The 26070-nt window shown below is 43.2% G+C and overlaps 1 protein-coding gene across 2 annotated transcripts in view; it reads right to left on the reverse strand.

Annotated features, from left to right (window-relative positions):
* Positions 1 to 25136, reverse strand: part of FAM167A (family with sequence similarity 167 member A) — a 41277-nt gene extending 16141 nt beyond the window's left edge. The window contains exons 1-2 of one of the 2 annotated variants that reach the window (XM_060754643.2): positions 24814 to 25136; positions 3461 to 4008 (exon numbers count right to left, since the gene is read on the reverse strand). In XM_060754643.2, the coding sequence (XP_060610626.2) occupies positions 3461 to 3847 (387 nt within the window). In that variant the 5' untranslated portion in view covers positions 3848 to 4008; positions 24814 to 25136. Of the gene's footprint in view, positions 1 to 3460; positions 4009 to 4126; positions 4209 to 24813 lie in introns of those variants that run through there. The other variant, XM_060754645.2, reaches the window with a different exon arrangement.
* Positions 25137 to 26070: the final 934 nt, after the last annotated feature.

Genomic DNA, 26070 nt, shown 5'->3' on the forward strand with positions numbered 1-26070 from the left:
GGAGTTGGACTGGATGGCCCATGAGGTCTCTTCCAACTCTTTGATTCTATGGGCCATCCAGTCCGACCCCCCCACAAAGAAGCAGGAATATTGCATTCAAAGCACCCCTGACAGATGGCCATCCAGCCTCTGTTTAAAAGCTTCCAAAGAAGGAGCCTCCACCACACTCCGGGGCAGAGAGTTCCACTGCTGAACGGCTCTCACAGTCAGGAAGTTCTTCTCATATTCAGTAAAAGTAGTAGTAGTAATAATACAAAATTAAATTCTTACCCACCTCTCATCGTGGCTTGAGGCGGGTTACAGAATAAATAAACACACAAACATTGTAAAAATACCACAAATTGTTGTTTATTCTTTCAGTCACTTCCAACTCTTTGTGACGTCCTGGACCAGTTCACACCAGAGCTCCCTGTTGGCCGTCACCACCCCCAGCTCCTTCAAGGTCAAGCCAGTCACTTCAAGGATGCCATCCATCCATCTTGCCCTTGGTCAGCCCCTCTTCCTTTTTCCTTCCATTTTCCCCAGCATCATTGTCTTCTCTAAGCTTTCCTGTCTTCTCATGATGTGACCATGTCACCTCTACTACCAGCCGGGCTTTATTTCCTGAAGTATGGACTGGTTGGATCTTCTCATGGTCCAAGGCACTCTCAGAATTTTCCTCCAACACCACAGTTCAAAAGCATCTATCTTCTTTTGATTAGCCTTCCTTATGGTCCAGCTCTTGCATCCATAGGTTACTACGGGGAATACCATTACTTTAACAATGCAGATCTTGTATTGTCGAAGGCTTTCATGGCTGGAATTACTAGGTTCTTGTGGGTTTTTTCGGGCTATAGGGCCATGTTCTAGAGGCATTTCTCCTGATGTTTCGCCTGCATCTATGGCAAGCATCCTCAGAGGTAGTGAGGTGAGCTGAGGATGCTTGCCATAGATGCAGGCGAAACGTCAGGAGAAATGCCTCTAGAACATGGCCCTATAGCCCGAAAAAACCCACAAGAACCTAATGCAGATCTTCTTTGCCAGTGTGATGTCTCTTCACTATTTTATTGATATTTCTCATTGCTCTTCTCCCGAGAAGTAAACATCTTCTGATGTCCTGGATGCAGTCTGCGTCCTCTGTCATCTTTGTGCCTGTAAATACAAGGCCTGTCATTGCCTCTACGTTTTCTCCCTCTATTTGCCAGATATCAATCAGTCTGGTTGCCATCATCTTGGGTTTTGTAATGTTTAGCTGCAACCCTGCTTTTCCACTTTCTTCTTTCACCTTGATTAGAAGGCTCCTCAGCTCCTCCTCACTTTCAGCCATCAAAGTGGTATCATCTGCATATCTAAGGTTGTTAATGTTTCTTCCAGCAATTTTCACTCCAGCCTTGCATTCATCAAGCCCCGCACATTGCATGATGTGTTCTGCATACAAGTTGAATAGGTTGGGTGAGAGTATACAGCCCTGCCATACTTCTTTCCCCATATTGAACCAGTCTGTTGTTCCATGGTCGGTTCTTACTGTTGCTACTTAATACACATATTAAAATGAATTTCTATAAAAGCTACATATGAAAACATATTTCTATAAAATACATGTATGCAGCTAAATATGCAATATGCAATGCACCATGCACACTGCCCTATCGCTGCAACATTATATTGAATGCATACGTTCAGCATTGAACAAATGTAGCTAAGCATTTTTTGTCAGTGAATTTATGCACAAGTAAGACACCAACAGAATTCTGCCCAATATGTTTTCATTGGTTGTTAGGTTTAGCAGCTGCACTGAGACTTATCTCTATGGGAAAGATGTTGTACACATCAAATATAAATGAAGAAGAAGATAAATGAATGAAGATTAAGAGGAGCTGGGAGTTGTCATGGTTTGGGTCTTCGCATTCCAGGGCATCAGTTTCCAAATCTCTGCTTAGAGCCCTGAGTGATCTTGTGCAAGTCACACTCTCTCCACCTGAAACAAATGCAATAACAACCTGGCCTAGAAGACGTCTTACCAAGAAAACCCTAAAATAAGGTTGTCACGTTTCAAAAGAACCAGTGGGTTGTAGTGATTCATATATTAGACTAGGACTTCCATAGAATAATAGAATCTCTATGCTGGAAGAAACCAGAAAGGCTATCCAGCAAAACCCAATTCTGTCATGGATGAAGATACAACACAAACACTCCCAAAAGATGGTAATCTAGGCTCCAGAGAAGGAGACTCCACCAAACTCTGAGGCAGCATATTCCACTGTCAAACAATACTTACCATCAGGAAGGTCATCCTAATATGGAGATGGGACCTGTTTTCCTGATATATGAATCCATGGCCTAATTTCTAGATAGAGCATCAGAAAACATAGAATCATAGAATCAAAGAGTTGGAAGAGACCTCATGGGCCATCCAGTCCAACCCCCTGCCAAGAAGCAGGAATATTGCATTCAAATCACCCCTGACAGATGGCCATCCAGCCTCTGTTTAAAAGCTTCCAAAGAAGGAGCCTCCACCACACTCCGGGGCAGAGAGTTCCACTGCTGAACGGCTCTCACAGTCAGGAAGTTCTTCCTCATGTTCAGATGGAATCTCTTCTCTTGTAGTTTGAAGCCATTGTTTCGCGTCCTAGTCTCCAGGGAAGCAGAAAACAAGCCTCCTCCCTCCTCCCTGTGGCTTCCTCTCACATATTTATACATGGCTATCATATCCCCTCTCAGCCTTCTCTTCTTCAGGCTAAACATGCCCAGCTCCTTAAGCTGCTCCTCATAGGGCTTGTTCTCCAGACCCTTGATCATTTTAGTCGCCCTCCTCTGGACACATTCCAGCTTGTCAATATCTCTCTTGAATTGTGGTGCCCAGAATTGGACACAATATTCCAGGTGTGGTCTAACCAAAGCAGAATAGAGGGGTAGCATTACTTCCCTAGATCTAGACACTATGCTCCTATTGATGCTGGCCAAAATCCCATTGGCTTTTTTTGCCGCCACATCACATTTTTGGCTCATGTTTAACTTGTTGTCCACGAGGACTCCAAAATCTTTTTCACACGTACTGCTCTCGAGCCAGGCATTGTCCCCCATTCTGTATCTTTGCATTTCGTTTTTCCTGCCAAAGTGGAGTATCTTGCATTTGTCCCTCTTGAACTAATATTTTGTTAGTTTTGGCCAATGATCTCTCTAATCTGTCAAGATCGTTTTGAATCCTGCTCCTGTCCTCTGGAGTATTGGCTATCCCTCCCAATTTAGTGTCGTCTGCAAACTTGATGTTTGCTTCCTCCTCAGTATGGGTTGAAAATGCCCTGGAAACCATTTGGGTGATCTGCTACAAAAGTTCAACTCTCTCAGCCTCAAAGAAAGACAACAGCGACAAACACTCAAATAAAGCTTGCCATGAAAGCCCAGTGGAAGTGTTGCCATAAGTTGGAGTCATCTGGAAGACATGGAATAAGAGCAATTGAATGAAGGTACTACTACTTACCAGTTCTTTCCTCAGCCAGTTCAAAGCTTCGTCAATATTGCCAAAGCTGCTGATTTTCCCTGGGGCCAACAAAACTTGCTGTGTGGAGGATGCCCCGTTGAGACGATGAATGTGGCGCACCTCTCTTACGGGAATGCGTTCCTCCTTTGGTTTCTCACCCTGGCCTTCCTCCTCCTCCTCCTCCTCGGGGGGTTTGGGGTGGCTCTTCCAAGCCAGCCCCTCCAATTGGGCTTTCCACTCCAGGTAGGAAGGCCTCCGCGTTTCCAGCCGCAGCTTCTGAGTCAGAGCTTTCAGGTTCCTTAAGTGGTCGTCGGACGGTGGGCCAGCGCCGTTCTCATAATCTGCACCGTCCAGCATTCCTTCGACCTGGATGTTTGAAACTGACATCTTTCTTTCTTGCAGAGCGGCATCAACATCCACAGAAAGGTGGACGAAGGAGATGCAAGCGACACGCCATCCGGATGAGGAACCGCTGCTCGGAAGCCAAGCACCGCACCCTGGGGAACCACTCAGTTCAAGACATTCCTTTTCGAAAAGTAAGCGACCACCTGTGCCAAAAGACAAAGACACATTGTTTGTTTTTCACCATGAGCAAGAAGTGAGCAAGCCACTTTCTCGTTCAACCCGATTTGAGAGGGGGAAAAAAAGAAGAAGTGGAAAGTGAACCTATCAGACTTCACCGTGGCTGACTGGTGGAGTTCCTTGACAAGAGCAAACAAGCTCTCTTGATCTCTAGAGGAACGTTTCGCTACAGGGAGAGCTGTCAGCCGCTGCGCTTCGGGCTATGAAGCGGATTACTGAAGGTGAAGTCACGGCAAAAAGGGAGAAATACTGTCGGCAGCTCAGAGTTACACAGTTAATACATCCTGTGATTTTTTTTCCTGCACATAATACATTCTCAGGTTTCCCCAGATTGGTTCCCACGGTAGGGAAGGCAGGAAAATGCTGGCACAGCTAGAAAAGAATTGGATGATTTGAACCCACCCAAAGGAGTGGTCTTTCTATGCAATCAGCATGGTGTGCTGGTTTGAGTGTTAGACTATGACCCTGAAGAATCAGGCATGATTCCCTGCTTGACCCTAGAAACCTACTGGGTGACCTTGCATGAGTCACACACTCTCAGCCTCCCAAAAAGCCATGATAACTTCGCCATACATTGGAAGCGACTTGAAAGCATAGAATCCTAGAGTTGGAAGATACTCCAAGAACCTCCCAGTCCAACCCCATTCTGCCATGCAGGAAGACACAATCCAAGCAATCCCAACAGATGGCCATTCAACCTCTGCTTAAAACCTTTCAGAGAGGGAGACTCCACTAAGCTCCTAGACAGTATATTTTGCTGTTGTACAGCTCTGATCATCAGGAAGTTCTCCAGTCAAAAGACCCTTCAGAATTTAGGAAAGACTGGGAACCCTTCAAAAGGTTTCTAGAAGGAAAGGCTATTTCAACATGGGGATTCCAAGACTGACTAATACAAAATCCTGATTTTCATCAAATAGTTTGACTTCCTTCTGAAGAAAGAAATGATGAGGAATCCTTTGTTGCTCTTTTGATGTGACTTTCTTTTCCATGGTATATGTGTTATGGTGGAACTCCTGAGATGTGAATATTATGTGGATGTTTAGGTATGGTTCTCAAGAAAAGAAAAGGATGGGAGAAAAAGGGAGAAAAAAGAAAAGAGAAGGGAAAGAATTAAAAAAAGAAATAAAAAGAAATATGTAATACTATGTGGACAAGCTGGAATGCTATACAATAGAAAAAAGTGATTCCTGGAAAAGTTATATATGTTGGCATAATGCTAATGAAACATTTGATTATGGTTTGGACATCCTTTAATTTACGCAAATTGGGTTTTTGCAGTTGTCCATGCCTGTGTATGTAAAATAGTCAGAAAGCTCTAGTCATAAGTGAGTACTTTGTTGCCTGCTCTCATTCTTGTTTCCTTTTTTATTGATGTAATATCAAGATGTATTTGGACATACTCTGAAGCCATCTTGATCACGAAGATACATTTCTTGCCTTGCAAGGAATCCCCCCCCCCCCCAAAAAAATACATTGGCATTTATTTTTTTGCATATGATATGGGGGTGGGAGTAGCTGATGACACTATTGCTGCTAGCTAGATAGACACAGTTCTAGTTAGGAATAGTTTGCATGGTTTTTCCTTTGAAAGTGTTTTAAACTCGAGTGAATGGTATAATATGTTATACTTACTTTGTACAAGTTGCTGTCTACATACAGATCTAGACATGTTCCAGTATTTCTGAACGTATATTTTCTGATTATATATGAGATTGTGTCAAATAATTAATTAAAAATATATATTTAAGAAGAAAGAAAGAAAGAAATAGGAGACAAATGTTATATAGTGTGTTAATCTATAAGGTTCATTTAAAAAAGGATTAATATGTAAAAGAAAACAATCCTAATGGTGGTGGGAACTATAAATGTTGTGTATGTATTAAAATAAATATATATAATAATAAAAAAGGAAGTTCTTCCTAATGCTTAGATGGAATATTAGGTGGAACCAAGATTCAAATCCTTTGCTCAACCATGAAAACCCAATGGGTGAATTTGGGTGAGTCACACTCTCAGGCCTAGGTTTGCCTTAAGATGGTCATAAGTTGGAAATGACATGAAAGAACATATCTGATCCAGCATGATATAGTAGTTTGAATGTTGGACTAGGATTCTAAGAGACCGGGGTTCAAATCTCATTTAGCCATGGAATATTACAGTGCAGTGGAAAGCAATGGCAAATCCCTCTGAATCAATCTGCTAATAAAACACTCTTTTAAGACATGACTGTCATAATTCCAATTGAAGGTGCACAACAACAGCCACAATGAGTATCTGAAGTAGGGGGAGAGAAGCCAGTCAATTGACTTTTGTTCAAAGTCAGAGACCTTAGATCTGAAGCGAGACATAGAAGCGTTTCGGGTCTCTTGTTCTAAGAGTACAATGGAAAACAAAACCTCTTTTGGGTCCACCTGGGAACTTGGCCAACAATGACCTCTTGGAAAGGCACCCTGCAAATCCATTAAAAGGTAATTGGAGTAATTGGATAATTACCCAGCTTGCCGAAGGCTTGCGGGGGCTGCTACGTTTCCTGTGTCAAGTCTGTAATTATTCTAAAGAAGTCTTTTCATGCAAAGAAAGTATATTGAAAGGAAGCTTTTCTCTTTCTTTCTTTTCCTTCCTTCCTTTACAAAGAACTCAGATCCACCTTCCTCTTGCTCACACCATTGTGTTTCGAAAGATGACCAAAATGGAATATTGATTCTTCTCCCTCTCAATGTTGAACGTACAAAGTTGCGTAGCAAACATCTCCAAATATTGGATTGCACAGAGATCGTGAAAAGTGATACTTATGCTGAATGGCATCTTTGCGTAACTAAAGACACACCTCATGTGTTAGGAATAGGAAGAATATTTCAATATATTTAGAAAATCTATGCAAATAAAAATATAATGTTTGTTTGTGGGATTAACATAACTCAAAAACCACTGGATGAATTGACACGAAATTTGGACACCACACCCCTAACACACCAACGAGTGACCATCACTCATAAACCCCTCCCAAAAAAACAATGGAAACAACTTAAAACTCCCCAAAAGTTAAATGACAATACAGCGCGTGCACAAAAAGACATCCCCTAGATCAGGCTCTTTAGGGGAGGAGGATGCTCCAAATGCACATCTTCCAAGCTTCAAGCTTGCTTCTCCTTAGATTTCTTTGAGAGCATCCCAATCCGTACATATTTCCTATTTCCTATTCCTGGACTGTAACTCCCAGCAATCCTCCGAATAGATAAGATAGATAGAGATTATTTATTTATTTATTTATTTATTTACTTTGCTTGTATACCGCAGTTTCTCAGCCCGTAGGCGACTCAACGCGGTTCACAACAAGAGCAAAAAGACAATCATAACAACATACAATTTAAAAACCATTTACAGCATAGTATACAAAGTAATGACACATCAATAACAACACATTAACGTCTCGTAACTAGAATCGTGATCTAATTCATCGTCCATAATTCCGTTCCTATATTCATCGTATTCATTGCACTGTTTATCCGAATGCCTGTTCAAACAGCCAGGTTTTTAATTTTCTTCGAAACACCATTAACGTAGGAGCTGATCTAATGTCCATGGGAAGGGTGTTCCACAGCTGAGGGGCCACCACAGAGAAGGCCCTGTCCCTTGTCCCCGCCAGATTAGATAGAGATAGATTCGATATCTCAATTAGATAGAGATAGATAGTAGGTAGATACATCAATCAGGAGGACTGCTGGGAGTTGCAATCCAAGAATAGGTAGAGAAGGAAGAAAGGAGAGAAAGAAAAAGGGAGGGGAAGGAAAGAGGTAGAGAAGGAAGGAAGGAAGGAAGGAAGGAAGGAAAGAGGGAGGGAAGGATGGATGGAGAGAAAGAAAGAAAGAAGGAGAGAAAGAGGAAGGGAGGGAAGGTTGGCCACAGCAACACGTGGCGAGTATAGCTAGTGATCAATAAATGTGGTTTTTTTTTGTGTTTTAGGAAACTTACCAAAGGAATCTTGGACTGAGAAAAATCTTTGGCATTTATTCTATACAAAATTCATCCTGGATAGTTTTATTTATTTATTTATATTTACTATATTTGTATACCGCTCTTCTCAGCCCTCGGGCGACTCAGAGCGGTTCACAATAGCAAAATTCAATTAATAAAACATCATAAAACAGTTAAAAACAAATTAAAACTAAAGCATTATAATAATCAGCTAAACATCATAACATCTCATTATTGTCTCATAGTTAAAATCAAGTTTCCCCTGTAAAACACAATTTTCTGTGCAGAAAATATATTTCTGCACAGAAATGTCGCTTCATTCATTGTATATCCTGCTTTTCTTCCAACATGTGCCTAAATAGTACTTTTTGTACAGAAATCTTACTTCATTCATTGATTCATTCATTGCCTATCCCGCTTTTCTCCCAACATGGACACAAATAGTATTTTTGCACAGAAATATTATTTCATTAATTGACTTTCTTGCCTCTTCCCCAACATGGACTCAATTAATATTTCTGCACAGTAATATTGCTTTATTCATGGATCCATTCATCAGTTTCATTCATTGGTTTATTTATTGAATATTCTGCCTTTTTCCCCAACATGGAGAATTTTTGAAGAAATCAACCAGAAGGCTTGCTTCCGAAGGCAATAGTACTAAATAAAAGTATTATCTGTCACTTCCTCTGATTTCCAATATTAGTAATTGAAAACTACTTCTCAAGTTCAGAATTTTCTTGAGAAATATGTCTTAGATTCTGGAATGGCTTAGACACTTGAACTTGCTGATGGTTAACAAAGCATGGCGAGGCTTTTCTATAAACTTTCTGGTGACCGTTTGGTAATCCAATTTGTCATCCATTTGTTTGAAAAAAAGAAACAAAGAGGAACTCGGGTTTTGAAAAGTCCCAGGTCTATGTTTACAAGCGGTAGCAAGGCAGAGTTTGGGGAACTTTCTATTTTGGAATCTCATCACATGCAGGTTTCTCCTCTGGTTTCGAGACACTTTTAAAACAGAGCCATGTGAAGGACATCAAATGACGTAAGACTTTATTAATGACTTAGATGAAGGGCTAGAAGGCATGATCATCAAGTTTGCAGATGACACCAAATTGGGAGGGATAGCCAAGACTCCAGAGGACAGGAGCAGGATTCAAAACGATCTTGACAGATTAGAGAGATGATTGGCCAAAACTAACAATATGAAGTTCAACAGTGACAAATGCAAGATACTCCACTTTGGCAGGAAAAACGAAATGCAAAGATACAGAATGGGGGACAATGCTTGGCTCGAGAGCAGTACGTGTGAAAAAGATCTTGGAGTCCTCGTGGACAACAAGTTAAACATGAGCCAACAATGTGATGTGGCGGCAAAAAAAGCCAATGGGATTTTGGCCTGCATCAATAGGAGCATAGTGTCTAGATCTAAGGAAGTAATGCTACCCCTCTATTCTACTTTGGTTAGACCACACCTGGAATATTGTGTCCAATTCTGGGCACCACAATTCAAGAGAGATATTGACAAGCTGGAATGTGTCCAGAGGAGGGCGACTAAAATGATCAAGGGTCTGGAGAACAAACCCTATGAGGAGCAGCTTAAGGAGCTGGGCATGTTTAGCCTGAAGAAGAGAAGGCTGAGAGGAGATATGATAGCCATGTATAAATATGTGAGAGGAAGCCACAGGGAGGAGGGAGCAAGCTTGTTTTCTGCTTCCTTGGAGACTAGGACGCGGAACAATGGCTTCAAACTACAAGAGAGGAGATTCCATCTGAACATGAGGAAGAACTTCCTGACTGTGAGAGCCGTTCAGCAGTGGAACTCTCTGCCCTGGAGTGTGGTGGAGGCTCCTTCTTTGGAGGCTTTTAAACAGAGGCTGGATGGTGATTTGAATGCAATATTCCTGCTTCTTGGCAGGGGGTTGGGCTAGATGGCCCATGAGGTCTCTTCCAACTCTTAGATTCTATGATTCTATGATTCTATGACTGTGAGAGCCGTTCAGCAGTGGAACTCTCTGCCCCGGAGTGTGGTGGAGGCTCCTTCTTTGGAAGCTTTTAAACAGAGGCTGGATGGCCATCTGTCAGGGGTGATTTGAATGCAATATTCCTGCTTCTTGGCAGGGGGTTGGACTGGAGGATGGCCCATGAGGTCTCTTCCAACTCTTTGATTCTATGATTCTATGACTACTTCTGGGGGTCGCCCATCGGACTCTGCTTTTCAAATGTCTAGGAACAAGCATTTTTGTAGCTGGATAGCTATTAATTCCAGACCTCCCAGTTCACTTGAACGCGGGGAAAGGCGGGTACTTGAAGGTGTGATGGAAACTGTTTCTTACATTTATGTATATTAATTTATTATTTTAAATTAATTTATTATTATTTATTTTGAACACTTTTGCTAAATGCACTATATTTGTATAGTGTGAAAGGACAATTCTATGGTTAACTTCTGGCTGAAGTTGACCATAGGGTCATGCTGGAGGAGCGAGAGATTCCTAGAGTATTGCTATGCTAGACTTTTTAAAAATTAGCACGTTTTCCACTTTTGCGGAGGGTCCTGTGTTCCTAACCTTAGCAAATGTGGAGGGCTGACTACACGTATTAAACCCTACCTTCTTAGAAAAACAATGCTTTTACCTGAATAGTGGAAAGCCACTCAGCACATCAAGCACATTCTTCAATAAAGTATTTTGGAAAGTGTCTCTCGACCGTGTTTACCTTTATGGCAGAGTGGCATTTGAGTATATATTTAAGCAATTAGCATTCCTTTGCAGCTTCAAGGAGCTTAGGTTGCAGAGTTAGCAGCATCATATTGTTAGGGGAATCAGAAAAACAAAAGCTCTAAGCTGCTGTAACCAGGAAACATTTGATTTTAAAATAATAATACTAATATTGGGGACATTTTCAAGGTGGGGTTGATCTGAAATCTAGATAACAAGTACATAATGGAACTTGTTGTAAGAAGTCGCTTTACACCAAGTTGGCAAATCTGGAGATGTTCTTTGGCTGGAGAATTTATTTATTTGTCGTGTCAGAGCAACCAGTCCATTATATTACATTTCTAACAGAACAAAGCTAACAAACAGACAAATCCAAAACTTGTGAGTTTGGTAGTTGGTTAAATGTCCTTTGACCACTATCTGGCCACTTGGAGTGCTTCCGGTGTTGCTGCAAGAAGGTCCTCCATGGTGCATGTAGCAGGGCTCAGGTTGTATTGCAGCAGGTGGTCAGTGGTTTGCTACCCATGCTCTATTCCAGTGGTTCTCAACCTGGGGTCCCCAGGTGTTTTTGGCCTACAACTCCCAGAAATCCTAACAGCTGGTAAACTGGCTGGGATTTCTGGGAGTTGTAGGCCAAAAACATCTGGGGACCCCAGGTTGAGAACCACTGCTCTATTCCGTTTTGGTTAGACCACATCTGGAATATTGTGTCCAATTCTGGGCACCACAATTCAAGAGAGATATTGACAAGCTGGAATGTGTCCAGAGGAGAGTGACTCAAATGATAAAAGGTCTGGAGAACAAGCCCTATGAGGAGCGGCTTAAGGAGCTGGGCATATTTAGCCTGAAGAAGAGAAGGCTGAGAGGAGATATGATAGCCATGTATAAATATGTGAGAGGAAGTCACAGGGAGGAGGGAGCAAGCTTGTTTTCTGCTTCCCTGGAGACTAGGACGCAATGGAACAATGGCTTCAAACTACAAGAGAGGAGATTCCATCTGAACATGAGGAAGAACTTCCTGACTGTGAGAGCCGTTCAGCAGTGGAACTCTCTGCCCCGGAGTGTGGTGGAGGCTCCTTTTTTGGAAGCTTTTAAACAGAGGCTGGATGGCCATCTGTCAGGGGTGATTTGAATGCAATATTCCTGCTTCTTGGCAGGGGGTTGGACTGGATGGCCCATGAGGTCTCTTCCAACTCTTTGATTCTATGATTCTATGATTCTCCACACTCGCATGTCGAGGATTCCACTTTGTAGCCCCATTTCTGAAGATTGGCTCTGCATCTCGTGGTGCCAGAGCGCAGTCTGTTCAGTGCCTTCCAAGTCGCCCAGTCTTCTGTGTGCCCAGGGGGGAGTCTCTCATTTGGTATCATTTGCTGGGTTTGAGCCTGCCACTTTTGGACTCTCGCTTGCTGAGGTGTTCCAGCGAGTGTCTCTGTAGATCTTAGAAAACTATTTCTAGATTTAAGTCGTTGATGTGCTGGCTGATACCCAAACAGGGGATGAGCTGGAGATGTCTATGCCTTGGTCCTTTCACTATTGGCTGCTACTTCCCGGCGAATGTCAGGTGGTGCAATACCGACTAAGCAGTATAATTTCTCCAGTGGTGTAGGGCGCAGACACCCCGTGATAATGGGGCATGTCTCATTCAGAGCCACATCCACTGTTTTAGTGTGGTGAGATGCGTTCCACACTGGGCATGCGTACTCAGCAGCAGAGTAGCACAGTGCAAGGGCAGATGTCTTCACTGTATCTGGTTGTGATCCCCAGGTTGTGCCAGTCAGCTTTCGTATGATATTGTTTCTAGCACCCACTTTTTGCTTGATGTTCAGGCAGTGCTTCTTGTAGCACGGTCCAGAGTGACTCCCAGGAGAATGAGAGGAGCTGACATAAATGATACAGTCTTATTTAATAATGTAATTAAAAATAATTATCTCTCCCACCACCAAGGAATTCACCTTTTCAGGCAGGGCTCAATAACTATCCAAAAGCAATATGTCGAAAATGACCTTTGCATTCCTTCTGGCTCTTCGGAGTAAAATGATCTCCTATCTGCTCAAGGGAGAGAAATGGCTTGCTGCCCTGAGATAACTGGAAGGCTCCAAGCTTTGAAGTCATTTGGTTCAAATAACAATTCATTCCTTTTTGCAATAATCAAGGCGTAACTGAAGGTCAAATTAGTCCACGGTGGACTGAGTCCCACAGAGTGCCCTAAGATTTTGCAAATATCCATAGATCATATAAGGGGAGTTTCACTATAGGATTCACTCTGTTGAATTAATGGAGTTTGGCAGCACTTTCACTGACAAGAGCTTAATGCAATGGAATCCTGGGAGTTATAGTTTTCATAAGGTTTTCGGACTTTTCTTCCAAAGAGTGCTGGTGCTTCACCAAACTACAAGCCCCAGGTATTTGGAAAGATGGAGCTGGGCATGTTTAGCCTGAAGAAGAGAAGGCTGAGAGGAGACATGATAGCCATGTATACATATGTGAGAGGAAACCACAGGGAGGAGGGAGCAAGCTTGTTTACTGCTTCCATGGAAATTAGGATAAGGAGCAATGGCTTCAAACTACAAGAGAGGAGATTCCATCTGAACATGAGGAAGAACTTCCTGACTGTGAGAGCCGTTCAGCAGTGGAACTCTCTGCCCCGGAGTGTGGTGGAGGCTCCATCTTTGGAAGCTTTCAAACAGAGACTGGATGGCCATCTGTCAGGGGTGATTTGAATGCAATATTCCTGCTTCTTGGCAGAGGGTTGGACTGGATGGCCCATGAGGTGTCTTCCAACTCTTTGATTCTATGATTCTATGGATATGTGTAATTCACAAATCTATAAAAGTTGCCAACTCCTGGACAATTGACACATTTGTCATATTTTTGCAAGAGCTGCTCCCTCTAGTGATTTGCAATAGGACATATATTTTTCCTCAACTACATATCTTGTATTTAGCGTGTCTTGTTTTGAGACCAGTTGCTGGAAGGTAAACAGGGGATACATTGGAAGTTAACTCAGTGGTCAACTTTAGAATCACTAGGAATGCATTTACACTGTAGAGTTAAGTAAGGTTTGACATCATTTTAACTGCTGTGGTTGAGTGCTGCAGAATCACAGGAGTTAGACAAGGTCTTTAGCCTCCTTTGCTAAAGGATATTGGTATCTCACCAAATTAGAAATTCTATAATTTCCTAGTATGACCCATGGCAGTTAAAGTGATGCCAAACTGCATTAATTCTACAGTGTAGATGCACCCTGTGTAATCTTGCACATCTACCTGTGGGCACCACAATTTAAGGGTGATTTTGACAAGCTGGAATGTGTCCAGAGAAGGGAGACTAAAATGATCAAAGGTCTGGAGAACAAGCCCTATGAGGAGTGGCTTAAAGAGCTGGGCATGTTTAGCCTGCAGAAGAAAAGACTGAGAGGAGACATGATGGGGGCATGTATAAATATGTGAGGGGAAGTCTTAGGGAGGAGGGAGCAGGCTTGTTTTCTGCTGCCCTGAAGGCTTGGATGTGGAACAATGGCTTCAAACTACAGGAAAGGAGATTCCACCTGAACATGAGGAAGAACTTCCTGACTGTGAGAGCTGTTCAGTAGTGGAACTCTCTGCCTTGGAGTGCGATTGAGGCTCCTTCTTTGGAGGTTTTGAAACAGCGGCTGGATGGCCGTCTGTCGGAGGTGCTTTGAATGTGATTTTCCTGCTTCTTGGCCAAAAGGGGTTGGATTTGATGGCCCACAAGGTTGCTTCCAACTCAGTGATTCTATAGACAATATCTGGCAGAAGTGGACCACAGAATTGCGATTGAAGACTTAAGAGAGAATATTTCAAAAAATGCAAGTCACTTCTGGCATGAGAGAATTGGCTGTCTGCAGAGACGTTGCCCGGGGATGCCCAGATGTGTTACCATCCTGTGGGGACTTCTCTCATGTCCCCACGTGGGAAGCTGGAGCTGATGGGTGGGAGCTCAGCCCACTCCTTGAATTCGAACCGCTGAATCCGGAACAAGTGTTCAACCCACTGCACCACCGTGACTCCTCTTTTACTACTACTACTACTACTACTACTATCCCCTGCTTCCCTGTCTCAATCAAGATCCAAAGTGGTCACAATATATAAAACCATGCAATTTAAAAAATCAGCAATATATACATATTTAAATAGAATTAAATATGAAATTGTTAAAATATGGGGCTCCTTCTTGCTCATTTTGTTCTATGGAGGATATTTGTTTTTCCTTTCTATTTATTCCCAAGGAGGAATTAGTGGTGGGCGTCTCAACCAAGGCTGACCGCAGATCTGAGGACGAAAATACTGCAGCCGGGAGGCACTGGCCTTTGCATCAGGCTTCTGCATGTTGTCCTGGCAAATTTGGGTTTATCATTGTTGCCATGGCAATTCCAGGGGAAAGGAGCGATGGCCTCCAAGCACCTCTTCTTCTTTAGCTAAGGATGCACAAATGGCCTCTCTTCTCTCCAACCCATCCCTTTCCCAGCATGGCTTTTCCTTCCATGACCCTTTGCTTGGAAAAGCAAACAGATGAGGGGGGAAAAATATGTGTCTTTTTGCAAGAATTAATTTTCATAACATGCAAAAAGATGACGCATGGGCAGCCTATTCCCTCCACTGCCATCTCATGAATAAATACCCCCAAGTGAAAAAATAAGACTTGAGTAAATATGCAAAATGTTGAAGGTCGGTATGCAACTACATGCTGTGAGAAGTGAATGATTAAGAAGCTACTAATGATATCAGGAGTCAGCCTATGAAGTCAGTCACATTGCAGAACCTAGAAAATGCCCAGGGAGTGCATATATTGCATTGTTGAAGGCTTTCATGGCCAGAATCACTGAGTTGTTGTGTGTTTTCCTGGATGAATGGCCCTTTTCCAGAATCATTCTCTCCTGATGTTTCGCCTGCATCTATGGCAGGCAGCCTCAGAGGTTGTGAGATTATATGGCAATGTAGACGGGGCCTCAAAGGGTTATTAAAGGTGTTGAGCTATAGCTTCCAAATGTTACAGCCTCCAATCCCTTTCCAATGCCAGAAATACAGCTTAATGGTGTAACATTAGAAAATGTTGACCATTTCCACTCCCTTGGCAGCCACCTCTCCACAAAAGTCAACATTGACACTGAAATACAACACCGCCTGAGCTCTGCGAGTGCAGCATTTTTCCGAATGAAGCAGAGAGTGTTTGAGGACCGGGACATCCGTAGGGATACCAAGGTGCTTGTTTATAAAGCTATTGTCCTCCCAATCCTGCTATATGCCTGTGAGACATGGACTATCTGCAGACATCACATGCAACTCCTAGAACGATTCCATCAGCACTGCCTCCGAAAATTCCTGCAAATCTCTTGGGAAGACAAGTGGACAAATGTCAGCATGCTGGAAAAAGCAAAGACCTCCAAGCATTGAAGTGATGGTCCTCCACCATCGACTCCGCTTGACCGGCCACATTGTCTGGATGCCAGACCACTGTCTCCCAAAGCAGTTGCTCTACTCTGAACTCAAGAACAGAAAACGAAATGTTGGTGGGCAGGAAAAGAGATTTAAAGATGGGTTCAAAGCCAACCTTAAAAACTCTGGCATAGACACTGAGGACTGGGAAGCCCTGGCCCTTGAGTGCTCTAGCTGGAGGTCAGCTGTGACCAGAAGTGCTGTAGAATTTGAAGAGGCATGAATAGAGGGTGAAAGAGAGAAACGTGCCAAGAGGAAGGCGCATCAAGCCAACCCTGACTGGGACCGCCTTCCACCTGGAAACCAATGCCCTCACTGTGGGAGAACATGCAGGTCAAGAATACACCGATCTTGGATGATAATCCTACACGGACTACAAGGGATCACCTAAGTAAGTAAGTGGGTTGTTGTAGGTTATTTCGGGCTATATGGCCATGTTCTAGAGGCATTCTCTCCAGACGTTTCGCCTGCATCTATGGCAAGCATCCTCAGAAGTAGTACAGTAGTACATCCTCAGAAGTAAGTACAGCCCCCAAGTTAGGGAGTTGGGGCAAAACTAACAGAATGAATTTCCACAGGGAGAAATGAATGGTATTACACTTTGGTGGGGGGAAAAATGAAATGCAGGGATATAGGATGGATTACACCAGGATTGAGAACAGCACATGTGAAAGTGATCTAGGGGTCTTTGTAGACCACAAGATGAACACAAGTCAACAATGGGATGCATCAATAGGAGCAAAAGGATCAATAGGAGCATAGTGTCCACATCAAGGGAAGTCATAGTCCCATGTATTCCGTTTTGGTCAGGTCCCATATGAAATAAGATTGTGTCCAATTCTGGGCACCGCAATTCAAGAAAGATATTGACAAGCTGGAATGCGTCCAAAGAAAAGAGACTCAAATAATCAGAGCTTTGAGAAAAGAAAGCTGAGAAGGGATATGATATGTTTAAATATTTGAAAGGATGTCCCATTGAGGAGAAGGGGGAAAGCTTGTTTTCTGCTGCTCTGGAGACTAGAACACAATGGAGCAATGTATTCAAACGACAGGAAAAGAGATTCCACCTAAACATTAGGAAAAACTTCAGGATGGTAAGAGCTGTTTGGCAATTGAATATGCTTCCTGGGAGGTTTGTAGATGCCCCTTTTCTGGGGGATTATAAACAGAGGCTAGATGGCCATCTGTTTACTTACTTTACTTACTTAGGTGATCCCTCATAGCCCAAGGATGCTTGTTTTCCAAGTGTAGTTTATTTGACATCAGTTAAGGACAACAACATTCAATTTAGTTACAGGCTTGACCCGGGTGTGAGGAAAGGACAGCCATGTCCCACACCAGCTTATGAAGTACCCCAATTCCTCCCCAAATCTTGGTGTGATCGTTGGATGAACCTCTTACTTCTAAATTGCATCCCAGCATCCCAAAGTAGGTGGTAATGCAGCCCCCTTTTTTTTAGAGGTGGGGAATATTATAGAATCATAGAATCATAGAGTTGGAAGAGACCTCATGGGCCATCCAGTTCAACCCCATTCTACCAAGAAGCAGGATTAGTTGAAAGATGGCATGATACTAATTCTTGTGCTTTTGGATGGACTGATTTGGCTTGGTTTGTCTACCTTGCCGATTGTACACATTAGTCTGATCTGTGGCATCTCATGGCTCCATACTCACAGGGCTGGTCGATCCACACTGGATTTAAGTCCAAACTTTGCATGAAGTATCTAAGAAGCTGAAAATATCCAGAATATGGCTCTTCCAAACTTTGGACTAAAACCTAGAGTGGATTCACGGCACCAATCAGCCCCTCCTAGGTGACCAGGTTTGGTTTGAATGCAGAACAAAGATTCAAAGGCTAATTCAAAAGCTTCAGAAAATAAGATTTTTTGAGGAAGTATTCTGCGAACAGTGGGGGGAAGATAAGAGTTTTTGGAACAAGATCAAGAAATTGTAAACAGCCGAGTTTCCCACAGAGGAAATGATACTGACGTGGGGTTAGGCACATCTCAAGGCAGTCGGGTCAAGCCAAAAATGTTTTGCTTCCCTAAAACTTACCAAAGAAGAAATTAAGATGTATTTATAGCACAGCTGAAATGATTTTTTTAAATTGATTGTACCGGGACTTCCAGTTCAACTGTTCTAATTCTAAATGCAATATTTAAACTATGACATTTTGGATGTGAAGCTTCACATTCACTAGATGACTCTGTTTCCATCTGTTCCAATTTGCTGGCATCTCGGGGTTGTTTGGGCTTTGGCAGGGGCTGAGTCGCATAAGCTGCCAAATCCAAAAACTGTTATGTATCAGGGATGAGTGCATGAAAATATTAATCACGATTACACATCAGCTTTGCTAACAAAAGCTATCTGTGGGTTGCTGTAGGTTTTTCGTGCTATATGGCCATGTTCTAAAAGCGTTCTCTCCTGACCTTTCGCCTGCATCTGTGGAAGGCATCCTCAGAGGTTGTGAGGTAACAACCCCTGAGGATGCCTGCCATAGATGCAGGCAAGACGTCAGGGGAGAATGCTTCTAGAACATGGCCATATAGCCCAAAAAACCTACAACAATCCCATGATTCCAGCCATGGAAGCCTTTGACATTACAAAAGCTATCTGATCCAGAATACCATTGCATGTCAGTAACCAAGCAGGGAGGTTTGAGATGGTTGAACAGAAGCTCTCCGAAGCTCTAGGTGCTCTTACTGCCTATTACAGGAAAACCAGCTGATCCCTAATCCATCTAAAACACAGACACGTGCCTTTCACCTTAAGAACAGACAAGCATCCCGAGCTCTGAGGATTACCTGGGAAGGAATCCCACTGGAGCATTGCAGCGCACCTAAATACCTGGGAGTCACTCTGGACCGTGCTCTGACCTACAAGAAGCACTGCCTGAACATCAAGCAAAAAGTGGGTGCTAGAAACAATATCATACGAAAGCTGACTGGCACAACCTGGGGATCACAACCAGATACAGTGAAGACATCTGCCCTTGCGCTGTGCTACTCTGCTGCTGAGTACGCATGCCCAGTGTGGAACATGTATCACCACACTAAAACAGTGGATGTGGCTCTTAATGAGACATGCTGCATTATCATGGGGTGTCTGCGCCCTACAACACTGGAGAAATTACATTGCTTAGCCGGTATTGCACCACCTGACATCCGCCAGGAAGTAGCAGCTAATAGTGAAAGGACCAAGGCAGAGACATCTCCAGCTCATCCCTTGTTTGGGTATCAGCCAGCACCTCAATGACTTAAATCAAGAAATAGTTTTCTTAGATCTACAGATACACTCACTGGAACACCCCAGCAAGCGAGAGTCCAAAAGTGGCAGGCTCAAACCCAGAACCTCAATCCGTGGGTGATACCAGATGAGAGACTTCTTCCTGGGCACACAGAGGACTGGGCGACTTGGAAGGCGCTGAACAGACTGCGCTCTGGCACCACAAGATGCAGAGCCAACCTTCAGAAATGGGGCCACAAAGTGGAATCCACGGCATGCGAATGTGGAGAAGAGCAAACCACTGACCACCTGCTGCAATGCAACCTGAGCCCTGCCACATGCACCATGGAGGACCTTCTTGCGGCAACACCAGAGGTACTCCAAGTGGCCAGATACTTTTAATTTAATCAACTACCAAGTTTGCAACATTTATGGGTTTTTTATCTGTTTGTTTGTTTTGTTCTGTTAGAAATGTAACACAATGGTATGGTTGCTGATGACACGATAAATAAAATACCAATACCATACAAGCAATAACAATGCAAAAATGAACATATCTGCATGTCAGCTACCAACACCTTAGAAGTAATAACAATCTTATAACACCTGTTTCAAAGGTAAACAAATGCCTTTAGGTTTGAAGTTTCAGGAAAGTCAAGTAGGATCTCAATACAATTACCATTACTTTCTAATCCAGTGGTTCTCAACCTTCCTAATGCCGCAAGCCCCTAATATAGTTCCTCATATTGTGGTGACCCCCAACCATAACATTATTTTCGTTGGTACTTCATAATGGCAATTTTGCCTATTGTTATGAATTGTAATGTAAATATCTGATATGTGGGATGTATTTTCATTCACTGGACCAAATTTGGCACAAACACCCAATACACCCACATTGGAATACTGCTGGGGTGGGTGGGGGATTGATTTGAATCCCTTTCGGGGACTTGAGCCTTGAGTCCCCATTGGGATAGAGAAAGGCAGGATAGAAATATAGTTAGTAAATAAATAAATACTGGTGGGGTTGGGGGGGATTGATTTTGTCATTTGGGAGTTGTAGTTGCTGGGATTTATAGTTCACCTACAATCAAAGAGCATTCTGAACTCCATCAATGATGGAATTGAACCAAACTTGGCACACAGAACTCCCATGACCAACAGAAAATACTGGAAGGGTTTGGTGAGCATTGAACTTGGGCATATCAGGTACTGGTGCCAAACTTGGTCCAGTGAATGAAAATCCATCCTGCACATCAGATATTTACATGACAATTCATAACAGGAGCAAAATTACAGTTGTGAAGTAGCAACGGAAGTATTAGGAAGGTTGAAAACTATTGCTATAGAACCTTGGGATTTGTTGTTTGGTGAGGCACCAGCACCCTTTGGCAAAGAAGGGTAAAGATCTCAAAACTCCAACTCCCAGAATATCATAGCATTGAACCATTGAAGTCAAAGTGGTATCAGACTGGATTATTTCTACAAATGTAGATCATAGAATCATAGTTCAGAATGCTCTTTGATTGTAGGTGAACTATAAATCCCAGCAACTACAATTCCCAAATGACAAAATCAAGTTGGAAGAGACCTCATGGGCCATCCAGTCCAACCCCCTGCCAAGAAGCAGGAATACTGCATTCAAATCACTCCTGACAGATGGCCATCCAGCCTCTGTTTAAAAGCTTCCAAAGAAGGAGCCTCCACCACACTCAGGGGCAGAGAGTTCCACTGCTGAACGGCTCTCACAGTCAGGAAGTTCTTCCTCATGTTCAGATGGAATCTCCTTTCTTGTAGTTTGAAGCCATTGCACTAAACGTTTTAAGGACCTTTTTACCTTCTTGGTTTTCCTACCCTTAACCAGTCACACTGGGATAATAACTTGGGAAGTATCCATTTAAAACACATTTTCTAAGAGCCTCTAACTTTTCCTTCAAGGAAATGGGTAGATCCGGATTTTTGGAAGCTGATCCCAATGCATCTTCAGATACATCAAGTGATTTCATTTGAGTCCTAAAGGTAAAGGTTTTCCCCTGACATTAAGTCCAGTCATGTCCAACTCTGGGGGTTGGTGCTCATCTCTATTTCTAAGCCAAAGAGCCAGCTTTGACCGTAGACACCTCCAAGGTCATGTGATCAGCATGACTGCATAGAGTGCCATTACCTTCCTACCAAAGGTAAAGGTTTTCCCTTGACATTAAGTCCAGTCGTGTCCAACTCTGGGGGTTGGTGCTCATCTCTATTTCTAAGCCAAAGAGCCAGCTTTGTCCGTAGACACCTCCAAGGTCATTTGGTCAGCATGACTGCATAGAGTGCCATTACCTGCCTGCCGAAGCAGTACTTTTGGTCTACTCACATTTGCACGTTTTCGAACTGCTAGGTTGGCAGAAGCTGGGGCTAACAGCAGGAGCTCACCCTGCTCCCCGGATTCGAACAGCCAACCTTTTGACCAGCAAATTCAGCAGCTCAGCAGTTTAAACCTCCTTGAAAAAAATATATAGGACAGCCCCAGAAAGCTTGTCCTTCGATTTACCTCCTTTGGTGCCCATCTTTGGAAGCAACCATTAAGATGGCCATTTAGAGGGAAAGATTTGGATTGTTCTCCTTTAAATGGGTTCCTCCAAACCTCTTTACAAAGCATAGGAATCCTGGACTATGGTTTCATTCATTTTTTTAAAGTATATTGAAAATCAAAAGGAGAGTTGTGAGGAGAAGAGAAGCCTTACGTTTAAACAAAGTGAACTGGAAAGATAGTGGAAATGTAGTGTTTTCCAATAAGCTTTCAAAGGAAAAGGCAGGAAAGAAAGAGAGATCTAATCTAACAATGTGGATGTATATGTGATTCCTTAAATATATAGAATTTTTTTCTTTAAAATTCCTATCACAACAGAGGAAGACTTGAGAGATTGATCTATTTCAGTGTTTCTCAACCTGGGGGGATGGTTGTGAAAAGGGTGTCAGAGGGGTTGCCAAATACCATCAGAAAACACAGTATTTTCTGTTGGTCATGGGAGTCCTGTGTGGGACGTTTGGCCCAATTCTATCATTGGTGGGGTCAGAATGCTCTTTAATTGATGAACTATAAATCCCAGCAACTACAACTCCCAGATCATAGAATCATAGAATCAAAGAGTTGGAAGAGACCTCATGGTCCATCCAATCCAACCCAACCCCATTCTGCCAAGAAGCAGGAATATTGCATTCAAATCACCCCTGACAGAAGGCCATCCAGCCTATGTTTGAAAGTTTCCAAAGAAGGAGCCTCCACCACACTCCGAGGCAGAGAGTTCCACTGCTGAACGGCTCTCACAGTCAGGAAGTTCTTCCTAATGTTCAGATGGAATCTCCTTTCTTGTAGTTTGAAGCCATTGTTCTGCGTCCTAGTCTCCAAGGAAGCAGAAAACAAGCCTGCTCCCTCCTACCTGTGGCTTCCTCTCACATATTTATACATGGCTATCATATCTCCTCTCAGCCTTCTCCTCTTCAGGCTAAACATGCCCAGCTCCTTAAGCTGCTCCTCATAGGGCTTGTTCTCCAGACCCTCGACCATTTTAGTCGCCCTCCTCTGGACACATTCCAGCTTGTCAATATCTCTCTTGAATTGTGATGCCCAAACTCCACCAGTGTTCACATTTGGGCATATTGAGTATCTGTGCCAAGCTTGGTCCAGATCCATCTTTGTTTGAGTCCACAGTTCTCCCTGGATGTAGGTGAACTACAACTCCAAAACTCAAGGTCAATGCCCACTACACCATTCCAGTATTTTCTGTTGGCCATGGGAGTTCTGTGTGCCAAGTCCGGTTCAGTTCCATCATTGGTGGAGTTCAGAATGCTCTTTGATTGTAGGTAAACTGCAAATCCCAGGAACTACAGCTCCCATATGACAAAATCAACCCCACTCCCAACTCCACCTGTATTTAAATTCGGGCGTATTGGGTATTTGTGCCAAATTTGGTCCAGTGAATGAGAATACATCCTGCATATCAGATATTGACATTGCAATTCATAACAGTAGCAAAATTAGAGTTATGAAGTAGCAACAAAAATAATTTTATGGTTGGAGGGTCACCACAACACGAGGAACTGTATTAAGGGGTCACGGCATTTGGAAGGTTGAGAACCACTGATCTATTTAATGCTCTTAGAGAGAAATCCAGGGATGTTTCATGTTGCAAAACGGCACTCCTTGATCTCATATCTGGAATATCCTACACTTGCCCTCATTGAAATCTTGCTTCTTATTGTCCTTTTTCAATAAGGCAGATATCACATGTTGATTTGGCTGACCTCCTTCAAGTCATTTTACCTCCTTTCTGCCTTCTCTGGGTTCATCTGTGCTATTCAAACACAACACACATCAATATATTGTCGAAGGCTTTCATGGCTGGAGTCACTGGGTCATAGTAGGTTTTTCGGGCTATATGGGCATGTTCTAGAGGCATTCTCTCCTGACGTTTCACCTGCATCTATGGCAAGCATCCTCAGAGGTTGTGAGGTCCTCACAATGTCTGAGGAGGCTTGCCATAGATGCAGGCGAAGTATCAGGAGAGAATGCTTCAAGAACATAGCCATATAGCCCGAAAAACCTACAACAACCCACAACACACATCTTCGCTCTTATTATTTTCCGGGAGGTGGTCATTTTTCCAAATCTGGGTACCTTCTCTCGTAAGATGGCACAACCTCTGAGATGCTTGCCATAGATGCAGGCGAAGTGTCAGGAGAAAATGCTTCAAGAACATAGCCATATAGTCCAAAAAACCTACAACAACCCACAACACACATCTTCGCTCTTATTATTTTCCGGGAGGTGGTCATTTTTCCAAATCTGGGTACGTTCTCTTGTAAGATGGCTTTTGGAAATCATTACAATTTGCTCTTAGTATCTGTTTTCGCAAGGAGTGCTGTTCATTGAGGAGCGAATCGTAGCAGATTTGGTCCAAACAATAATAAACATAGATGCAGGCGAAACGTCAGGAGAGAATGCTTCTGGAACATGACCATACAGCCCGGAAAACTCACAACAACCCAGTGATTCTGGCCGTAAAACCCTTCACAATACGATAATAAACATAGCCAATAAATAAGCACATTTGGTCCAACCTTTCCAAAAACACCCCTAGGTTCGCAAACCCAAATGTATTTGCATTCTATGAGGAAAATGAGACTTGTTTCAAAGCCTCGCCTGCAACAGAAGGCTACAATTTCCATCCAAATTGCTAGTTTCCAACCTGATGTGTAAATACATACAAGTCTCTATTTAGTGAATGAGCTCAGGCTAGGAAGGAACACACTCGAACCGAAATAACTAGCAACTTGCTTAGGAAAACTCTGAATGGCATCCTCGCCTGGATGGGTGTGGACAGGTTGGGAAGAAATAAAGGTAACTTACCAAGCTTTGCCTAGATGGAAAGGCTTCTGCATTCATATTCTGGGGATGCGATTCTTCCCTGGGTTCTCCAACTTGACCCCTTGCAGAACTGCAATTGAGTGATGCTGCATCCCTACCTCCAGGTTAGTGTCTGTGTCTGTGTCTGTCTGGCTTTTGGAAAATGGGTGTGCAACTGTGCATTGCTTTTTTATTCAAGGAGACCTCTTCTTTGGTTGCGTCAAGGCCGTTGCTTGGAGACCGCAGTAGTATTCCACTTTGAGGCTTTCCACACTAGAATTTCAGTCTCATTCATGCCAGCCAGCCCTGGATGCTCCCTCCTCCCACTAAGGCATAGCCCTGGCCTGAAAGGGAAAGGGAAGAAGATGCTCGGCGAGCCACACTGGGTCCTAGGCCCTGACAGATTCCATGCACTGACCCACATAAAACACAGTCTTAGGCAGAACAAAATGAAATGCAAAGATACAGAATGGGGGATGCCTGGATCAACAACTGTACATGTTAAAAAGAGGCCTCATGGACAAGTTAAACATGAGCCAACAATGGGTTGTTGTAGGTTTTTTCGGGCTATATGGCCATGTTCTAGAGGCATTTTCTCCTGACGTTTCGGCTGCATCTATGGCAAGCATCCTCAGAGGTAGTGAAGTCTGTTGGAAGTAGGAAAAAGGGTTTATATATCTGTGGAGGGAAGGATACTAGAGACAAAGTTGAAGTACTTTGGCCACATCATGAGGAGACAGCAAAGCCTAGAGAAGACAATTATGCTGGGGAAAGTGGAAGGTAAAAGGAAGAGGGGCCGACCAAGGGCAAGATGGATGGATGGCATCCTTGAAGTGACTGGACTGACCTTGAAGGAGCTGGGGGTGGTGACGGCCAACAGGGAGCTCTGGCGTGGGCTGGTCCATGAGGTCACCAAGAGTCAGAGACGATTGAACGAATGAACAACAACAACAACATATGTGTAATGATCAGGGTGGGACAAAGGACTCTTGTCTGCTGGAGCTAGGTGTGAATGTTTCAACTGATCACCTTGATTACCATTTTATGGCCTGGCAGTGCCTGGATGAATCTTTTGTTGAGAGGTGATTAGATGCCCTTGCTTGTTTCCTCTCTGCTGTTTTGCTGTTCTAATTTTAGAGTTTTTAAATACTGGTAGCCAGATTTTGTTCATTTTCATGGTTTCCTCCTTTCTGTTGAAATTGTCCACATGTTTGTGTATTTCAGTGGCTTCTCTGTGTCATCTGACATGGTGGTTGTTGG

Source organism: Anolis sagrei, chromosome 1, assembly GCF_037176765.1.
Source record: "Anolis sagrei isolate rAnoSag1 chromosome 1, rAnoSag1.mat, whole genome shotgun sequence".
Taxonomy (NCBI): domain Eukaryota; kingdom Metazoa; phylum Chordata; class Lepidosauria; order Squamata; family Dactyloidae; genus Anolis; species Anolis sagrei.